Source organism: Macrobrachium nipponense, chromosome 27 (assembly GCF_015104395.2).
Source record: "Macrobrachium nipponense isolate FS-2020 chromosome 27, ASM1510439v2, whole genome shotgun sequence".
Classification (NCBI taxonomy): domain Eukaryota; kingdom Metazoa; phylum Arthropoda; class Malacostraca; order Decapoda; family Palaemonidae; genus Macrobrachium; species Macrobrachium nipponense.
Window position 1 is genome coordinate 24150846 of NC_087216.1, and position 21321 is coordinate 24172166.

At 51.2% G+C, this 21321-nt stretch overlaps 1 protein-coding gene across 1 annotated transcript in view; it reads right to left on the bottom strand.

Annotated features, from left to right (window-relative positions):
• LOC135200930 (multiple epidermal growth factor-like domains protein 8) overlaps positions 1–21321 on the bottom strand; it is a 141498-nt gene that overhangs the window by 41192 nt on the left and 78985 nt on the right. The window contains 3 exon segments of the mRNA XM_064229708.1: positions 9–818; positions 9035–9503; positions 10011–10194. Of these exon segments, the coding sequence (XP_064085778.1) occupies positions 9–818; positions 9035–9503; positions 10011–10194 (1463 nt within the window).

Sequence of the window (21321 nt, forward strand, 5' to 3'; positions counted from 1 at the left end):
TCAATTATGTCCCCACCAATTATGACCATATAATCTTGAGTTGTGACAGCTGAATGGAAAGTCCTTGGGGCTGGAAGTGATGCCGGATTAAGATTTGTCTTATGATCTGGAGGGAGGACAGACCACTTCTTACGATTATAATCCAGTGCATAAAGGTCTGGAAAATGATCCACTTGATCAACCTTGAAAGAATAGCCTCCATACACATAAAATGTCTTGGTTCCTTCATGATATACAGTACTGTGACCATAAATGCCAATGGGAATAGCACCACTTGTTTGGACTTTGTGCCATTTACCATTTCGGAGATCATATTCCCAGATGCGTTCCAAAAACCCAAACTCTGAAGAGGCCCCTCCAATAAGCACCAATGACTGATACTCTGAATCCGCGCGGTAAGTCAAAGTATGACCTGCAAGTGCCGGTAAGTCAGGATGAATTTTCAACTTAGTCCAGCTTTCAGACATAATATTAAATTTCCAGAAATCATTCAAGAATGAGGTACCATTTAGTCCTCCGTAGATGTACATTTCCCTTTGCGTTACCACATAAGCTGCAGCATGAAAATATCTATTTGGGGGAGGCTGTCGTCCTGGCTGGACATTAACGGTTACTTGTTCCCAAGAGTTGCTATTATTGTGTGTGTCAAACTTCTGGATATCATTAAGAGGTCCTCTTGACAAAGAATAACCACCGAAAATCCATAACGCTCCACGATGATCAACCACTAAAGAATGGCCCATTCTAGGAAGAACTGTGCTAAGGTGCATCACAGAAGGGGCGATCTTCTCAGGGGAAAACAACTCTGTCACCACCACCTGAAAGTTAGACAGGGCAGCATAGAGTACAAAGTTTACAGATACACTGACCTTCATTATTCTATTTCACAAAATGAGAGGAATTTTACTACATTTTCTTAATATGACAATTTGTCCAAAATTGCATTTTTCCTAACTATACAAACCTGAGGTCCTTTTTAACTAATAGGAAGGTACTAGCGGCAGCTGGATAGGTCGTAAGCTTTCGAACAAGGGGTTCGGTAGTTAACTGCTTGTCCGACAGGCGCGCGCACGCGACTGGGAGGTAAACAAATCACTTTTGCTTTTGGCCCAAGCAAAAACTGCAGAGTGAGGGGTGGCATGAGGTGGGGCTATGTGTAAAAGGACCTCAGGTTTGTATAGTTAGGAAAATGCAATTTTGGACAAATTGTCATTTGTTCCGACACGGCATACAAACCTCGCGTCCTTTTACAATAGGAAGACTCACTTCTTGGTGGGAGGAATCTGAGTCTTTTGTGAACAGACTGGTGTTCGCCCAACCTTGGAAGTCTCCCTGGTCGTAAGAGCGAGGGAGGGATCCAAGCCTCTGTCCGATTGATCGGGGTGTGCACCGCAGGATCAATGGTCAGACCTCTAGACCGAGTACTAAGAGAGAGGCAAGCGTATCTCTTCGTACCAGCAATGTAAGAACTTGTTCCTGTACAGGAGCAAATATAAAGTCATGGGTTTGACTCTTGTAGGCATCCACTTCCCCCCCCTTGTAGGAGGAAGTGGTGGATATTCTGCTCCTATCCCTAGTGAAAGGGATAGGATGGGGCTCTGTCATATAGCTCACCTGCATCTCGTCCTCATCCAGCGTAGTGACGACCGTGGCCCTCTGCCCACAGGTAGAGGAGGAGGAAAAGACGGGAAGAGGGAGCCAGTCACTCACTCATTCACACATCCATCCACACAGTCACACCAGGACTCGATGCGGTTTCAGCCTGCGAGGGTCTGGGTTTGCTACACAACTTGTTGAGCCGCCACCACGGGTCCCAAGGAAAAGGTATCCAAGGACCTGTGGGCAATATCCCGAAGGTAGAAGGGACGAAAAAGGTTAGTAGTCTGGTTAGACCAGACCCCTGCCTTCAGGACCTGCGCCACGGAGAAGTTCTTACGAAACGCCAACGATGGGGCCAATACTTCTGACTTCGTGAGCTCTCGGACGGGACGTACGGATGTCGTCACTACCATCAGCCTCATACGCCCTCCTGATGACCTCACGCAGCCAGAATGAAAGAGTGTTCTTGGATACTTCTTTCTTGGTTACCCCGTCCCCCGTGCTAACGAAGAGGCGTCGACACTCAGGCCTGAGGTGTCGAGTTTTCTTCAGATAGCGCCGTTAGCGCCCTCACAGGACAAAGCAGCATCTCATCCGCATCATTATCGGTGAAGTCCATTAGGGAGGGAATTCGTGAAGGACTCGAACCTGTCGTCAGGGATCGACGGTTTCTGAGTCTTCGCAACGAAGTTCGGGACGAAATCGAGCGTCACAGATCCCCATCCCCTGGAGTGTCGTACATCATAGGAAAGACCATGAAGTTCCCCTACTCTCTTCGCCGATGCCAGGGCCAGCAAGAAGAGGGTCTTGAGGGTCAGATCCCTGTCTGACGACTCTCGGAGTGCTCGAACGGCGTTCGAGTCAAACTCCTAAGGACGAGAGTCACATCCCACGCAGGGGGCCTAGAGTTCCCTGGGTGGGCAAGACCTTTCGAAGCTCCTCATAAGCAAGGAGATCTCGAACGAGTTCGAGATGTCCAATCCCCTCAGTTTCAGGACGAGCGCCAGGGCGGCTCTGTATCCTTTGACTGTGGGGACTGAGTGAGGAGCTTCTCTCAGGCGAAGAAAAACGAGGAAATCCGCTACCTGCTGAAGAAGTGGCTCTGAGAGGAGATAGACTCCGTCTACGACACCAACCACAGAAGACGGCCCTAACTTTCCCTGGTACACAGCTGCAGAGGACTGACGGACGTTTTCCAGCCATCTCTGTTGCTGCGCTACGAGAAAAGCCTCTCGTTCGCAAGAGATGGTGGATAACAGCCAGCCGTGAAGACGTAGGGACTGGACTGCTCGGTGGTACCGCTCGACGTGTGGCTGGGCGAGAAGGTTGTGCCAAGGGGGAATCTCTCTCGGTTCTCCTGCGAGAAGAGCCAGCAGGTCCGGATACCAAATGGCCTGTGGCCATTTGGGAGCCACCAGGATCATCCTGAGATTCGGGGTGTGACCAGTGCTCGACTGATCACCTTGCGAATCAGGCTGAACGGGGAAAGGCATAGACGAAGAGGTTGTCCCACGGGTGTTGGAGAGCGTCCTCTGCAGCTGCCCATGGGTCCGGCACGGCCGAGAAGAACACCTGGAGCTTCCTGTTGTGCCGGGTGGCGAACAGATCCACGACTGGTCGTCCCCACAGGTCGAAGAGCCTTTCCGCCACGTCCTGGTGTAGAGACCACTCGGTCCCTATCACCTGATCCCGACGGCTGAGCGTGTCTGCTACTACATTCCTCTTCCCTGGAATGTAGCGTGCCGACAGCTCTATTGAGTGTGCCTCGGCCCACTCGTGCACCTGCCGAGTCAACTGGTACAACGGGAGAGACACTAGGCCCCCCTGTTTGTTGACGTAGGCCACTACCGTGGTGTTGTCGCACATCAACACCACTGAGTGTCCCATCAAGCGGTCCTGGAACTCTTGGAGAGCGAGGAACGCTGCCTTGAGTTCCAGTACATTGATGTGAAGGTGCTTGTCGTTCTCGTCCCACACTCCTGAAGTCAGCAACTCCTCCAGGTGTGCGCCCCATCCCTCGGTCGATGCGTCTGAGAACAGCTGCATGTCCGGGGGGGAGTGCGCAGAGGCACTCCTCTTAAGAGGTTCCTGTCGTCCAGCCACCAGGCTAGGTCCTGTCTCACCTCCTGTGTCAGTGACACTGGAAAGCTTGGGGGATCCGTCGCCTGTGACCAACTCTCCTTTAGTCTCCACTGAAGAGACCGCAGGTGAAGACGCCCGTGAGGGACTAGCTTCTCGAGTGACGACAGGTGTCCGATCACAACTTGCCATCGCTGAGCTACCTGTTCCTGCCGAGACAGGAACTGGTTGGCTGCCTCCCTGAATCTGCTGATCCGCGAGTCTGCGGGGAAGACTCGCCCTGCTACCGTGTCGATCAGCATACCCAGGTACTTCATCCTCTGCTTGGGTTCGAGATCGGACTTTTCGAAGTTCACAACGATCCCCAGATCGCGACAGAACTCGAGCAGTCGATCCCTGTCCTGTAGCAACTGCGAGCGGGAGCTCGCCAGGACTAACCAATCGTCGAGATACCTCATCAGACGTATCCCGTGTGAATGGGGGGGCCCCAAGCAGACCACCAGGAGTGAACACTCGCGTGAACACCTGTGGGCGGTTGATGAGACCGAAGCAAAGTGCCCTGAATTGGTACACCGTCCCGTCGAGGATGAAGCGGAGGTACTTTCTGGAGACTGATGAATGGTAATTTGGAAATACGCATCCTTCAAGTCCACTGAAAGCATGAAATCGTTCTCCCTGATGGAGTCGAGCACTGAACGTGCCGTCTCCATCGTGAACCGGGTCTGGCGAAACAAACCGGTTCAGAGGAGAGAGATCTATCACCGGGCACCAGCCTCCCGTGAGACTTTTCCATCCACCAGGAAGAGTAGACTGTAAAAGCCCGGTGACTGATCCGTGACGATTTCTACAGCTCTCTTGCTCAGCATGGTCTTGATCTCCTGTCTCAATGCTACGTCCTTCGATGACCCTGGAACGTACGACTGCTGTTGGACCGGGTTGGAGGTGAGTGTGGCCGACGATTCGAAGGGTAATAGATATCCCTCCCGAAGGACATCTACAATCCAGGTCTCGGCGCCGTAGCGCTGCCAAGTTGCCCAATGGCTGGCCAGGCACCCCCCCACACTTCCGGCAGCAGGTGAGGGGGAACGCCGTCCCTAGCGTTTCCCCCCTTTCTTCGACTTCTTCCCAGAGCCTCCACGGGAGAGGAGGGGGCTGGGAGGAGGGCTGGTTACGGCTCCTCTTTGTAGAAGTCGAAGAAGACAGAGTCTTTCCCCGGGCTTCGACGCAAGCTACCGTCTTAGCCACCGAGGAAGCGCTAGCCGAAGCTCTTTGACTTGGCCCGCAGTCCGAGGCTGCCCAGAAGCCTTCGAGACTGCCTGGTGAACCAGACGGTCACTGTCGTCAGTGCGCCGTCTGTCCACCGCAGCGTCCACCATCTCTCCTGGGAAGAGAGACGTGGAACTCCGTAAAGGTCCGTTGCGAAGTCCCAACGCCGGGGTCTTGGTTTCGCCCTGGTTGGTTGGTCCGCCTGGTCCCTAAAAATAAAACCAAACCGAAAATTAGTAAGGACAGCGTCCCTACGTCGGAGAACCAGGTTGGCCCACAGGTTCACCGTCTGGTTGGGCAAGAAGGAGATGGCTCTTCCCCCACCCAGACTGGCAAAGTCTCCTAAAGGCCGAGTCATCTTCGGGAGAAATTCCCGCCGGAGATTGGACTGCGACCTTAGTTAGATACTGTGAGGGACCACAGATCTAACCAGAGACGGCCTGGAAAGCTGCCATGGCAGTAGATTCCAGGCCGAGTGCCTTGCTGCGAGAACCATAGGTTCTCGGACAGGAGCTGCTGCAGAGACACACCCGGAGTCAGCCTGGCTAACTCCTTGGGTTCCCCTGTTTGGGCGCATCGGGAGGGTCCTCAGATGGCACGTAAAAACGCCTGTCGCAGCAGAGGAGGTGGAAGCAGCTTGCTCGACCTGCAGACTTGAGAAAGAAAACCGTCTTGCCCCGGAGACAAGGCGATTCACCTGGTCCAGCACTGAGTCGGCAAAGCTCGCGGAACGCGGCAAACCCACCGTCGGTCTGGGTTCCCTCTTCGGGCCCCAGAACGACTCGAGCCGGGACGTGGGCTCGGATGGTGGGAGCGGCGATCCTTCCGCGAGGTCGTTGTGCTGACGAATCAGCGCAATAACCTCGGCAAAGTTCCTCTGGATCTAAGGAGTGACTGCGTCCTGCGGAGTCGGACTCATCCAGTCCCTCAAACAGGAGCATCTCCCGAGACCCTCCTCCCTCGAGGGAGGACAGCGACAGACCCCTCTCGGTCTCCTCCAACCACTTGTGGCATACGACCTGGCTGGTCCGAGAAACCGTGCCTGGTACGTAGGACGACGTGGTGGGATCCTGAGGGCGCACCCCTCACGATCACTCCTCAATACCTCGTCCCTCCCGTGTACCCGAGGAGGTTGAAGGTATGGGAGAGGCAGACTGACGCTCCCTCCTCGCTCGCTGGCAGAACCAGTGGGCTTGGAAGACTGCAGGCGATCGTCAACCCGCGGTGGCGATCGAGCTGCAGGCCTAGTCGAGCCGTCTCGCTGTGGAGAACGGCTGGACCGAGAACAGCGGCCCCGGTCTCGTGTGTCAGAGGAGCTGGTGCTGGTTGCCGTACCCGAGTCGCTCTCTGTGAGAAGTGACGGTCAGGCGACCGGCGAGCTCCACTGTCACGGTGAGACCGGTGCGTATCCTCACGGCGCGTCACGTCGCTGGTACCACCGTGGCTTGGCGCCTGGCCGAACGAGAGGACCTCTTCCCAGCCCTCAGCCCGTGGGCCGGTCATGGACCCGTCATTCGTCCGCCCGGTAAGCCAGCTGCTCGCCGCCGAGAGCGAGAGCTGGTCTGGTGAGAGTCGCGTGAGCGGCTGTCACCAGTCTTCCGCTCCGTGCCGTGAACCTGACGCTGAGCTGGCTCAGAGGTCTGGTTCCTAGCTGCAACGGTCGCTGATAGGCGACCGTACACTCGTACCACCTCGCGAACGAGAGGCAGAGACGGATCCTGCTGCCGTGGTCGAACCACTAATCAGCAGGTGAGGAAGTGCCGGTATTAGCCGGCACTCCTCTGGTCCCCGTAGTCTTCTTCCTTGCGGAAGAAGAAACGGGTCCTGCCCCCGAAGGAGCAGGGTGACCAGCGGAAGGACCCCCCGTCTCACCAGAGCGAGACGGGCCCTTAGAAGTTCCCGAGGAGACTTCTTAGGGGGGGGGAGGCGACCTTCTTCTCTTAGGCGGGGAGCCTTAGAAAGAAGAAGGGGAGAGGCGGCAGACGACGACGACGACGAAGAAGACGATGAAGACGACAACGAACACCTTCCTCCTCTTCTTCTTCTTCTTCGTCACCTCCTCAGGACCGATGTCAGATCTGTCATCCAGCGCGGAGCCGGGGCTGCTGTTGCCGAAGCAACAGGGCCGGACGCACCTGTCCGAACAGATCAGCATCGGGAGCAGCGGAGCCAGGACAGGAACATAACGTCAGCAGGTGCAGGCATCACAGGAACAGCAGTGGAGACGGCAGGAGCAGGTACAGGAACGGCAGCAGTGGTCGGCAAACGTCACGTCCGTGCACAGCGGCTGGCAGGGGGTACGGTAGGTACGGCATGCTGTACAGGCGGTCCAGGTGGGACGGACCAGCGCACAGACATCCTTGGTACTGGTGGGAGGTCCAGGGGCGAGCTCTTCGGGCACACGAAGTCCGGTCGCGGCAGCACGGCAAACCCAGGCGGCGGCATCACACTCCCCCGTGGTACGACGACTGGCCCCTGCACCGATGTAGTTGGTGTGACAGAGACCGCGTGCGGGGTGTACACCAGGTGAGGAGGTGAAGCATAGCCGGGCGTTGTAAGGGTCGTGGTGGTGGTCGTAACCGTAGCATGCGTGACCGCCACAGAGCCAGCGAGATGGTAGAGCAGCCCCTGGACACTCGGCAACGCCCTGCAGACCCAACGATGCCCACACCTGTCCGAGGTCGTCCTTCGCGGCAACCGCACCTGAGGAAGCAAAAGTCGGGTGATTAGCAGGATCCTCTACCCGCTCGCGCGAAGACGAACGGATGAGGACGCAGAGTACAACTCGACATCGGGGTATCTAGCGCCCTCCTCCACACTCGACAGGTCGGGTGAGGAGAAGGACCTAGAAACCCCCCCCGAAGGGGAAGGCGCCAAACGTGGGAGCTGAGCGGGCGGCAGGAAAGAAGACGAAGTGTCCGTAACCAAGGAGTCGTGGGAGAGCTTTCCGACGACTCCTTTGCAGGCCTTCGCTTCTTCCTGCCTTCGTACAAAGTCCACTGCGCCTCAGACCAATTAAAGACTACTTCACGGGGCTCGGCTCGGGTGCATTCGCGCCCCCGACACCGAGCGCACAAAATATGTGGGTCAATTTCTGGGAATGAGCGGAACTTTCCGCATTTACGCCCTTCGGTACCCGGGCATAGTCTCCGTGGGGTAGCGAGGCGTGGAGATTCCATTATTGATCAAATCAAAAATGAAGAAATAAGAGAGGAAATGATTGTACTTACAAATGTTCACACACAAACACAACCAAATACTCATGAAAGCAAACGACGGGCAGAGAGCGTCGAACACACACGTCCACTCGCTGTGAGGCCGAAAGCAAAGTGGTTTGTTTACCTCCCAGTCGAGCGCGCAGCTCCTGTCAGACAAGCAGTTAACTACCGAACCCCTTGTTGAAAGCTTACGACCTATCCAGCTGCCGCTAGTACCTTCCTATTGTAAAAGGACCGAAGGTTTGTATGCCGTGTCGGAACAAACACAATATATCCTTGTATGTATTTGAAGTTCCTTTAGTCATTATTGTTAAGATGAAAAGGATACAAAGTGATCACAAGGACAGTTGTTATAAGTGAATTTATCATCATTAAAGACTTTGATACATGTAGCTGGAGTTTAACTGGATCAATAACATTGGTTCATAGTTTCTATTAAATAAAAATAAAAAATAAGGGGTGAAAACTGGAACATAAAAATGTTAGAGAAGTTGAAAAGTTAGGTTTCTTGAGACACATGAAAAGACAAGTAGCAAAGCAGGATGGGGTTGACATAAGCAAGGTTACTAGGTGTATTTTATGCAGCAACCTTCAGATGTGAAAAATAACTTGCAAATACAGTATTTTCAATTCTTCCAGATAATTGAGAGGAGAAAAAAAAAAAAAAAAAAAAAAAAAAAAAAAAAAAAAAAAAAAAAAAAAAAAAAAAAAAAAAAAAAAAAAAAAAAAAAAAAAAAAAGCCGTAGGCAACATGAATAATTATAATGGTAGCTTTTACACCTCCAGTGAACAGTCTTGAAATTTACTTTCACATTAAACAAAATCTAGACAAAAAGTATTATTGTAACAAAGCTGAAAACAAATGTTCTTACCTGATGATCTCGTCGAACAATGCTACAATCTTCTCCCACAAAACCTGGGGTACACTCACAACGTCCATAGGTCAGTGAACAAGTACCACGTCCCTCAGCTTCTGAACATTTATTAGGGCAAATTGGAATATCGCAATTAACTCCAACCCTTTTCTCCTTACAAACAGGCTTACTACTGACACAAACCCTGTCCTTTCCTGTATTTTCTTTACAGCGGAGCACCTCGTAGGTTGCATTAAAACCTTGTGTCAAGGAAGCCTTTTCATAAAATACTGTCATCAACCCACTGACTGACTGTACAGTCAGAGGGTATGATGCTCTGTTTTCACAGAAAGCTCCAATCTTGTTTTTCTGACGATCCCAGTAGGCATCTCCCGAGACAAAATCTGGAAGGCCATCATACACGTACACTATGCCTTCCCCACATCTAACGTTGATCTCTTTGATGGTGATCTGAATGACGTATGTCCTACGGATATGAAATGTCACAATCATATTTCGGAGTTACTGTAGCAAAAAGTACAGAGCACATATTGACAGCAATGCAACTAACTGCACAATATTTACAGGAAAACTCTGCTAATCTATTACTGTTTAATGTGACTCCAGAGTGACTCCAAAGAAATTCTGGAATGCTGGAAGGTATCTGACGGATGACTTCTCAAAATGAACAAGTGCGTTTCAAACATTTTTAGTAAATTGTTATTCAATTAATATTCTATAATAATGTGCTGTGTAGTACAACAAATGTAAAAATTCAGCATCATTTAAACACATAACAGGCTCATTCAGCACTTATTTACAATTGCCTTATATGAAATAACTTGTTAATAGAAGAGGAACCTTTTTTAAAATATATCCTGTAAGTGGTCGAATCGTCCAAAGCCCTAGACCTACTACTTCATACCAGTCAAGTAAAGATTTTAGATTCTTACAGCTTAGGGCACTTTTATTTAATCAGTCCAGTTGCACTAACCCTGAAAGAGCCACTGAAAGAGGTTCCAATGAATCATTTGGGGTTATTATCCACATGCATGATGTCCCAGCCTCCAACTTTGTTGTCTGAGCTCCCAAATGTCCGTAAGATGCTTTGGTCAATATGTTGCGAGCACTGCACTCCCGGTAACAACGTCCTCCATTGCGTGGGTCACCATAAAACCCTTCAAAATAAGGACCAATATTTATAGTATAACAAATTCTAAGATGTATTACAGGAAGAAAAATGATATTGTTATAATATGACAATTTGTCGAAAATTGCATTTTTCCTAACTATACAAACCTGAGGTCCTTTAACAATAGGAAGGTAACTAGCGGCAGCTGGGACGGTCGTAAGCTTCGAACAAGGGGAGAACGGTAGTTAACTGCTTGTCCGATCGTGCGCGCGCCCGCGCGCCCGAGAGGTGAAGAATCACTTTTGCTTTAGGCCCATGCAAAAAGTTGCAGAGTGAGGGGTGGCATGAGGTGGGACTATATGTAAGGACCTCAGGTTTTGTTTATAGTTAGGAAAAATGCAATTTTTTCGACAAATTGTCATTTGTTCCGATACGTAATACAAACCCTCGGTCCTTTAACAATAGGAAGACTCACTTCTTGGTGGGGGAGGAATCTGAGTCTTTTTGGTGAACAGACTGGTGTTCGTCCAACCCTGGAGTGCCTCCCTGGTCGTAAGAGCAAGGGAGGGATCCAAACCTCTGTCCGATTGATCGGGGTGTGCACCGCAGGATCAATGGTCAGACCTCTGGGCCAAGTACTAAGAGAGAGGCAAGCTTATCTCTTCGTACCAGCAAGCAAGACTTGTCCTGTTTGCAAGAGACAATCATAAAATGATGGTTTGTCTCAAATTGGCATCCACTTCCTCCCCCTTGTTGGAGGAAGTGGTGGTATTACTCCTATCCCTACTGAAAGGGATAGGATGGTGCTCTATTGAGTAGCTCACCTGCATCTCGTCCTTACCCAGCAGGGTGACGACCGTGTCCCTCTTACCCAGAGGTAGAGGAAGAGAAAAAAGATGGAAGAGAGCAGTCACTCTCATTCCTCATCCATTTCTTACGGTCACACCAGGACTCGATGCTGTTCAGCCTGCGAGGGTCTGGGTTAACTACACAACGTGTTGAGCAACCCACCACCGTTTCCCAAGGAAAAAGATCCAAGGAACTGTGGGCAATATCCCGAAGGTAGAAGGAGGTGCATGCGGTCCGGTTGGACCAGGCGCCTGCCTTCATTACCTGCGCCACGGAGAAGTTCTTGCGGAACGCGAGAGAATGATGAAGAGGCGTCCACACTCATCCTGGGTGTCGAGTTCTTCAGACAGCTCCGTCGCGCCTTCACAGGACAAAGCAGCATAGCCTTCGTATCGGAGGCGGTGAAGTCCATTAGGGAGGGTATTGTGAAGGACTCGAACCAATCGTCAGTTACCGAAGGGTTCTGAGTCTTCGCTACGAAGATCGGTACGAAATCGAGCGTCACAAATCCCCATCCCTTTGTGCTTGACTTCTCGAGAGAAGTCATGGCAGTTACCTAAGACGAAAAGAAGGGATAGTCATATGACCTATCCCTCTTCTCGACTTTGGTTATGTACAGTACTCATACTGACAAGCTATTAAGACGAAGTAATGATTGCTCTGGAACAACCGAACTAAGTCCACAGCATAGTTCGTAACTGACTCGGGCGCTCTGACAGCTGCCGACTGACTGGTTCGGAATCAGTAGAGGCAAGTTGTCCAAGCATCCGGGTAAGTCACGTGACCTTCGCCCTTTAAAGAGTTATGCTGAGAGACTAAACAAATAAATATTTGTTAGTCACCCGATGCCGGAAACGGCGCGGCGATGATTCTCTTATGCATAAGCTCAAAGGCGAAAGTCATTGCCTTCAAAAGACCGAGGTCCCTGATGGCAAGAAATCTCATAGACGTTTGAATCTCAGCTTAAGAGAAACAACACTATGTAACATTGAAGACGAAGGTAGGCAATGAATGCAACCTACGTCTTCCAGCTGAATCGAGAGAAGGAATCTCAAGATTCTAACCTGTGCTTACAAATGACTGAAAACGCTAACCGCCATTTCATTGCTGTCCGTTGTGCAATGAAAGCGGGGCGTTCTTCAGTAATGAAACACAGGGGAGAGCCGCCTGAAGACTGCTTCTCATGGGCTGAACGTTTGGAAATAGAGCTGGCAGGTGTGGGAGTAGGCGATGTCTTTTTCAATACATCTGCTAATCCGGGGTGAACAATGAACAATTGCACACCTCCGAATACAAGATATTTTGAGGACAAACTCAGATTCCGCAAAAATCATTCGCATTATCGATATACGATGCAGCAAGAGACTATTACAGAATTCTGTTACCGTGCGGTAAACAGAAAGATGAGAGTCGAAAAGATATCTCTGTTTAAAATTCTCGCAATACCGAAGACGATGAATACTAGCGTCACAGCAGTAGATGGTCATTCATGTATGCGAGAATCCCCGTTATCAGAGACTTAAGTCCGTGATTGTTGGGCAGAGATACGGTTGGTATTCAATCAAAGCAGGTGAGAAAGACTTAACCAACCGTCCATCTCAAAGCGGCAGCTGGTACTGAAATGCCTCGGGCAATTCAATACGCAGTAGCTGTCGCTGACTCGTCATCCTGAGTTGCCAAGTAATCCTTTCCACGAAGGAATGCGTTCGGCTAGAACCACCGAGCATAAAAAGATATGCTCGAGCAATTATATTTATGCGAACGAATTTCGGTAAATATAAAAGCTTAAATGGTGTTGTTGTGACAACACCATAAGTATATAAATTGAAACTGAAAACACCTGGGGGAGGTTGCAGGCGGCAACCCGAGTTGCAGTTCAATTAGAATACTTTTCGTCTAAGTCGCAATCCGTAGAATAACCAGGATATGCGCCTACCCCTCGGACCATTCAACTGCTTAGCAGAATCATGTCGCGAGGTTAATATACGTAGTATATTGTAGGATTCTGAACAACGATCTCCATCCTAAATTCTTTCCTTCAAGAAAACAAAATAAGGATTGGAGATCGACCACCTTCGGTCTCTATCAAAGAGAGTGGAGAAGTCTTCCTCGAAGGAAAGCTTCAATGGTGAACAGAATACTAAGACGATAGTTCAAGCCAAACTGGATATTCCCGTCCGTTCTTCTCTATTCCAGGATTGGTGGTCGCCTACTGTGAGATAGTCTTCTTCAGCAGCAGTCTTCTTCCATAATGCTAGAAATTCCATGAATTCGAGCATAGGCGAGGTTCCCGATTATCGTGTAACATATCGGGATTCTCGTCTCGCTCACTTTAGACCGTGGTTCTCGCCTAAGTGTTTGGGGATCGTAAGAAACTCTAACACTCTGAATGCGCTAGAATTCCGTAGAATTCTAAGCAGTCTGCGAAAACCCCCACCGAATTCGTCAAACGATATCGGCTGGTGGTCCTCTCGATTCCCGTAGAAATCGAGAATGGGGGCAGGATCCCTCCTCAACGACCGGGCGGTTACGTCAGGTAGGACCCGAAGGTCCCCCCCCAGGTAGCGCAGTCCCCAACGTGGAATCCTACAGAGAAATCTCTGTAGGATCCCTCCCCTTTCCCTCGTAGCCGTAAGGAGAGAGGGAATGGGGGAGGAATTGGATACTCGCTCGCCTTCCCAGTGGAACTAGCAGTTGGAGAAGAGTAGGAGCAGCCATCGCCTTGCGGCGATGGCCTCTCAGAGTCTGGGAAAACGTATCGTCAGGAGAAAACGTTTTCCCCGAGGAGGGTTACGAACTCTCACTGTAGGTAAGGGTCTGCCGCCACTGTGAACGTCGTCTGGGTGGGGCTGATCGACACCTGACAGGAGAGAGCCGATACTGTCCCTCCGACTCATTCCAGTCCTCGTCGAGGTCGAAACCTCTCAGGAGGACCGAAGGAGTAATTAAATACGGTGTCCGAAGACACGTAGAAACGCCGCTGTCGCAGTAGAGGAGGTGGAAGTAGCTTGATCGACCGGCCAGAACTGAGAGAGCCTTCTTGTCCGGAGACGAGAGACTCTGGTTCAAGACAGGATCGGCAAGCTCCGATCGCGGCAAACCCACCGTCGGTTTGGGTTCCCTCTCGGGCCCCAAAACGACTCGAGCAGAGACATGGGCTCTGCTGGTGGGAGCGGCGATCCTTCCCCAGCCAGGTCGTTGTGCTGACGAATCAGTGCAATAACCTGGGCAAAGAGTTACTCTGAATCTCGGAAGTTACAGCGTCTTGAGGAGTAGGACCATCCAGTCCCTCCAACAAGAGCAGCTCCCAGGACCCTCCTCCTTCAGCAGAAGGACCAGCAACAGATCCCCGACAGTTGCCTCCAATCACTTGCGCGTACGTCCTGGTTGGTCCTAGACCATACCTGGCACGTGCGGCGTCGTGACGGGATCGTGAGCGGCGCATCTCTCACGATCACCTCCTATATACCTCGCTCTTCCTGGCGTATGCCGAGGAAGTTGAAGGTATCAGGAGAGACAGAACTGACGCTACCCTTCCCCCTCTGACTTGTCGCCTCCAATCACTTGCGCGTACGTCCTGGTTGGTCCTAAGACCATACGTGGCACATGCGGCGTCGTGAAGGGATCGTGAGCGCGACCCTCTCACGATCACTCCTAGCTACCTCGCTCTTCCCGGGTTGTAGCCCGAGGAAGTTGAAGGTAGTGGTAGAGACAGACCTGACGCTCCCCCCCGCTCGCTGGTGGCAGGACCAGCGTACGTGGGGGGCTGCAGCCGATCACCAACCCGCGGTGGGGATCGATCTGCAGGCCTGCCGTGCCGCTCACCTGTGGCGAGCGGCTCGACTGAGCAACGTCGACCCGTCCCGTGCGTCAGACGAGGCTGCTGCTGGTCACCGTATCCGCCCGGTCCCTGTGGGAGCGGCGGTCAGGTGCCACCTGCAGAGCTCACTTTCGCGGTGAGACCGGTGAGCGTCCTCGCGGCACGTCAAACCGCTGGTACCAGCCTGAGGCTGGTACCGTCGGTCGAGGGGACCTGGGGGGACCCCTTCCCAGCCTCAACCCGTGGCCGGTCAGAGACCGTCACGTCCACCCGAGTGGTACCGGTGGTCGCTCGAGAGCGGCCGCTGGCCTGGCGAGAGTCACCTGAGCGGCTCTCGACAGTCTTCTGCTCCGTGCCTCGGTCATGACGCTGAGCGAACTCAGGCGTCTTAACTTTGGCTGCACGGTCACCGAAGGAGACCGTACACTCGGAACTTCTCGCGGACGAGAAACCGAGCCGGTACCTGGCTTAGCAGCAGAGCTGCCAAGACCAGGCGAGGGTGTACCAGCGGTAGCCAGCACACCCTTGGTCCCCATCTTCTTCTTCCTTCTCAGAAGGGGAGGTACGGGCCCCGTTCCGAAGAAGGAGGAGGCCAGCAGAGAACACCCCCCGTCACACCTCCGGAGTGTGACGAGCCCTTCGAAGTTCCCGAAGGAGTCTTCTTAGGGGGAATATACCAAAACCCGGTTACCAGCTGTCGCTGCGAGAGCGGCCGCTGGCCTGGCGAGAGTCACCTGAGCGGTTCTCGCCAGCCTTCTGCTCCGTGCCGTGGTCTTGGCGCCGAGCGAACTCTGGCGCCGAAACTTTGGCTGCACCGGTCTCCCGAGGGAGAGCGTACACTGGGATCTCCCGCGAACGAGAGACCGAGCCGGAACCTGGCGTAGCGGCATCGCCGCTAGCACCAGGCGAGGAAGTACCAGAGCTAACCGATACTCCTCGGTCCCCGTCTATCTCTTCCTTACGGAAGGGGAGACGGGCCCCGCCGCTCCCTAAGGAGCAGGAGGTACCAACAGAAGGACCCCCCCCGTCCCACCGAGGTGGACGGGCCCTTAGAAGTTCCCGAAGGAGACTGTCTTAGGGGGGGGAGGCAGCCTTCTTCTTCTTCGGCTTATGGGCCTTAGAAGTCGAAGGGGAAGAGGCAGCAACAGACGAAGACGAAGATGACACCTTCCTCTTCTTCGTCAGCTCACGCAGGACAGTCGTCAGGTCTCCATCCCAGGCCGGAGTCGGGCCTATTGCCGAAGCAACACGGCCCGACTGCACCTGTCCGGAAGGACCTGGGACTGGGGAACCACACACCATGGGCTAGGACCAGCATGGACAGGCGCAGGAACCAGGAGCGACAGGAACAGCAACCAGCTCAGGAGCGGCAGGAACAGCGGCAGCGGTAAACACAGAAGGGACAGCCAAGCCAGTAGCGGGAACCACATCAGAGACAGGTACGGCAGGCCCAGCCATCGCCTCGTAGAATCATCGGCAGCCAGCGGGAACCTGGTACTGGCGGCCGGTCCGTGGCGAGCTGCTGGAACAGCGGAAGTCTGGGGCAGGCAACACGAAGAAAACACAGGCGGCGGCGGCATACCCCTCCTCGGTACGGTGGCGACCGCCCTAGAAGCGGCAAGACGGCGTCACCGACACAGCATGGGGAGTGTAGACCAGCGGGGGGAAGCAGCATAAGCGGCCGTGAAGGTTGTAGTGGAGACCACTCCAAGGTCACCGCCCCAGACCTCGCTAGACGCTGCAGCAGATCGTGGATGCTAGGCACGCCCTGCAGCCGCAGTGGCCCATACCTGTCCAAGGTCGTCTCCCACGGATGTAGCACCTGCGGTAGCACAGACAGATTAGTAAGAGGGGTTCCCTCACGCACGGGGGGGGAGACATGCCCCACCCCGAACGGAAGGAAGACCCAAAAACAAAATACGAGGAAGCTGAGCGGGGGGGCAGGAAAGGGACGAAGAAGAATCGGATACCAAGGGAGTCGCGGGAGAGCTTTCCGACGACTTCGTGGCAGACCTTCGCTTCCCCTACCCCCGCACAGCAGTGAAAAGTAATATGAAAACAATGAAACAGAATACTGGCACTTGCGATTCACTTCATAGAACTTAAAGGGGGAAAGATCAATTCCCGGGTAAGAGCGAACTTGATCCATAATAATATGATGCTATCATAAATATATATGAAAATGAACAATACTGGCACTTGCTATTTTCACTTTCACAGCAAATAAATCGTAAGGATTAATTCCCGGGTAAGAGCGGAAATTGATCCAAAATTAAATTTGATGCAATTAATAAATGAAAATGAAAAGAAAACTGCATTGTGAATCCACTTTTCATTGCATTCTATTCATACAAAATAAGAGGTTCGTGCCGAGCGCAATCAAGCTCTCGGCAAACGAACGCACAGGGCAAATAATAATGAAAAAGAAGTACTTACATCTTTCAATTACAGAACCTTTCGGCCCAAATATCAATGAATCGGCGCGAGTGCGCCGCCCTCGGCACCGAGACATATTCAAGGTTTAATTCATGAAAAGAGCGGAAATCGCCGTCTCTACGGCGATAGCTCCATGTTGATTCATAATTAAGTAATGAAAATGAAAACAGTGTACTTACAGTTTCATTTCAAGTCAAACAAACCATTAGTAGAAAACACAATATAAACAAAGCATACGACGATGAGCGGGCAGAGAGCGATGACGAACACGTCCTTCACACCCGCGGCCGAAAGCAAAAGTGATTCTTCACCTCTCGTCGCGCTCGGGCGCGCGCACGATCGGACAAGCAGTTAACTACCGTTCTCCCCTTGTTCGAAGCTTACGACCGTCCCAGCTGCCGCTAGATACCTTCCTATTGTTAAAGGACGACCGGGTTTGTATTACGTATCGGAACAAATCAATAAGTTTCATACATACTTACCTGGCAGATTATATACTTAGTCTAAGGGACTTCCGTCGTCCCCAAGTGACAGAAATTCCAAAAATTTTCGCGCCACTTTCGCTACCCAGGTAAGCGTCAGGTGATCTACCTGCCTGCCCTGGGCGGCAGGACTAGGACCATTCCCGTTTTTGTTTTCTATCATATTTTCTCTCTTCCACCTGTCTCCTGCGGGAGGCTGGGTGGGCCATTAATCGTATATATCTGCCAGGTAAGTATGTATGAAACTTTATTGTATTATAACAATATCATTTTCATACAATGAACTTACCTGTCAGATATATACTTAGCTGATTGGCACCTTTGGTGGAGGGTAAGAGACAGCTAATATGGAATAGACAGGTAAACAACATATGTTGTAGGTATAAAAGAAAAACCTTGGTTCCTACCTGATAGGTGGTAGACTTCATGGCTGTAGCCCGTAGTCTGCATCACCTCAAGACTTTAGCGAGATATGTGATTATGGCTAGAGTTCTTGTGGTCTGTCGATGGGTATATGAACCGCTTACTCGGCAGAGCCTGAAAGGACTTTGTCAATGGGTACTGGACCACTTCTATGACAACACACCTTATGAAAGGAGCACAAACCAATCCCGACCACCTGATCCTAACCACCATGTTAGTATATAGAATTGTTCTGAGTTATCCCCGAACTCATTACAAACAACCCATAACTCGAAACTAAAACGCATTCATACAAAAATTCTCAAAAAAAAATTTTAATACTCCTCTAAAAGATATCACAGAGTTCCTTACTGAACAACAGTGACTGGCCGCCAGTGCAGCACCGAGCCCTCTTTTGTCAGCAGAAATCTAGAACATATCTAGTAGAAGGTATGTACAAAGTTAAGGATTGGTGTTGCTCCCGTACCCAGTATCGTATCCCGCCGATACGAAAGGCCCCAGAGAAAAACATTTTCTCGTAGGTCACAGCGAACGTCTTTAAGATAGTGAGATGCAAATACCGAATTGCACCTCCATATGTCGTATCATGATTTTCTTTAGCGACATATTCTTCTGAAAAGAGAGAGACGTCGCCACTGCTCTAACTTCATGAGCTTTTACTCTTAAAAGCGGAAAAGAGTCGTCAGGACAGAACTTGTGAGCATCTGTAATGACGCTCCTTATGAAGAAAGCTAATGCGTTCTTAGACATGATTCTTCTTAATCGAACACCAAAGACTTTGTCTAGAGCCTCCTATTTGTTTCTTCCTTTGTAAGTAAACTTCAAGGCTCTTACAGGGCAAAGAGACCTTTCTGTTTCTCTACCTACTAGACTCGATAAGCCTTTAATCTCGAATCTCTTGGGCCAGGGATTCGAGGGGTTTTGGTTTTCAATTTTTCGCTAGAAAAGTGTTCTAAACGAGCAGCCAAGGCCGAGTCTCTGTTTTAAAGCCGACTTCATCTTCAAGGGCATGAAGTTCACCAACTCTTTTGGCTGTCGCCAAAGAGGAGAAAACAAGCATTTCCTCGTTACATCTCTGAACGAAGCCAAATGAGGAGGCTCGAATCTGTCAGACGGAAAGGAACTTGAGAACTACATCCAGGTTCCAGCTGGGAGGAGTTAGTTCCTTAGATTTTGTCGTTTCAAACGATCTAATCAAGTCGTGCAGATCTTTATTATTCAGCAATCTCTAGGCCTCTGTTTCTGAAGACTGCCGAAAGCATGCTCCTGTATCCTTTGATAGTCGATACAGATAAGTGAGAGACCTCTCTCAGGAACAAAAGGAAATCAGCGATTTCGGTTATAGAGGTACTGGAGGAGGACAACTTCTTAGACTTACACCACCTTCTAAAAACCTCCCACTTAGACTGATAGACTCGTCTAGTGGAAGCTCTGCGGGCTCTAGCGATAGCGCTTGCAGCTTCGCGAGAAAAACCCCCTCGCTCTGACAAGTCTTTCGATAGTCGAAAGGCAGTCAGAGCGAGAGCGGGGAGGTTTTGATGAAACCTCTCGAAGTGTGGCTGTCTGAGAAGATCCATCCTTCTTGGAAGGGATCTTGGGAAGTCTACTGTCCACTCCAGCACCTCTGCAAACCAATCTTGTGCTGGCCAAAACGGGGCTATCAGGCTCATCCTTGTCCCGTTGGACGCTACAAACTTTCTCAACCACTTGCCCAGGATTTTGAAAGGGGAAAAGCGTACACGTCTACATGAGACCAGTCTAGCAGGAAGGCGTCGACCACGAGAGCTCTTGGGTCGTTCCACCACTGAGCAAAAGACTTCCAGCCTTTTGGAAAGGAATGTGGCGAACAGATCTACGTGAGGAGTGCCCCAAGATCCCAAAGACTCTGACACACCTCTGAATGAAGGGTCCATTCTGTGTGAAGGACCTGGCTTCTCCTGCTCAGTCTGTCCGGCCCTGACGTTTCTCGTACCCTGAACAATCTTGTCAGGAGGGAGATGTTCCTCTGGGAGGTCCAAAGTAGCAGATCTCTTGCTATTTCGTATAGGAACAAGGACAGGGCGGTAGTGTTGTCCACATTTACTTGGACCACACTGTTTGCCACAAAAGGTTCGAAGAACTTTAGAGCCAAGTGAACTGCTAGAAGTTCTTTGCAATTTATGTGCCAGGACACCTGTGCTGCCTTCCAGGTGCCTGACACTTCTCTCGGTCCTAGTGTTGCTCCCCAACCCTTCTCCGATGCGTCTGAATATAACACTCGGCTTGGGTTCGGAACTTCCAGAGAAATTCCTTGTTCTCTTTTAGAGGGGACAACCACCATTGCAGGTGTGGTTTCATCTCCATTGGAAGGAGAAAACTGTCGGAGAGAAGTCCCGTCTTCCAATTCCATGATCTTCTTAGGAAAAACTGAAGAGGACGAAGATGCAGTCTTCCTAGAGGAAAGAACTGTTCGAGCGAGGAAAGGGTCCCTAGAAGGCTTAACCATTCCCTCGCCGAAGTCCGTTCTTTCCCTAAGAAGAGAGAGACTTTCTCCAAGCCTCTCACGATTCTCTTCTTGCGAAGGATACTCGAAAAATAAACCCCGAGAATCCATCTAAATCCCCAGATAGACCAAGTTCTGTCTGGGAATCAGTTGTGACTTCTCGAGGTTCACGAGTAGTCCCAACGCCTTTATCAGGTCTAGGTCAAAGAAAGGTCCTCCAAACCCTGTCTCTCTGTTCTGGCCCTGATGAGCCAATCGTCCAGATATAGAGAGATGTTGACAGCCTTTGAGGTGAAGAAACCTCGCCACATTCTTCATCAGGTTTGTTGAAGACCTGAGGAGCTGTGGACAGGCCGAAACACAGGCCCTGAACTGAAAGATCCTTCCCCCCGTCATGAAACGGAGGTACTTCTTCGAAGAAGGGTGAATCGGGACATGAAAATAAGCGTCCTGGAGATCCAGCGACACCATCCAATCTCCTTGACGTAAAGCCGCAAGGACTGAGGCCGAAGTCTCCATAGAGAACTTCTCCTTCAGAACGAACTTGTTCAGAGCGCTGACATCTAGTACGGTGTCTCCAGCCCCCCGAGGCTTTCGCAACCAGAAAAAGACGATTGTAAAACCCCGGAGAGTTTTGCTCCAGAACTAATTCTATAGCTCGTTTGTCCCACATTTGATTCA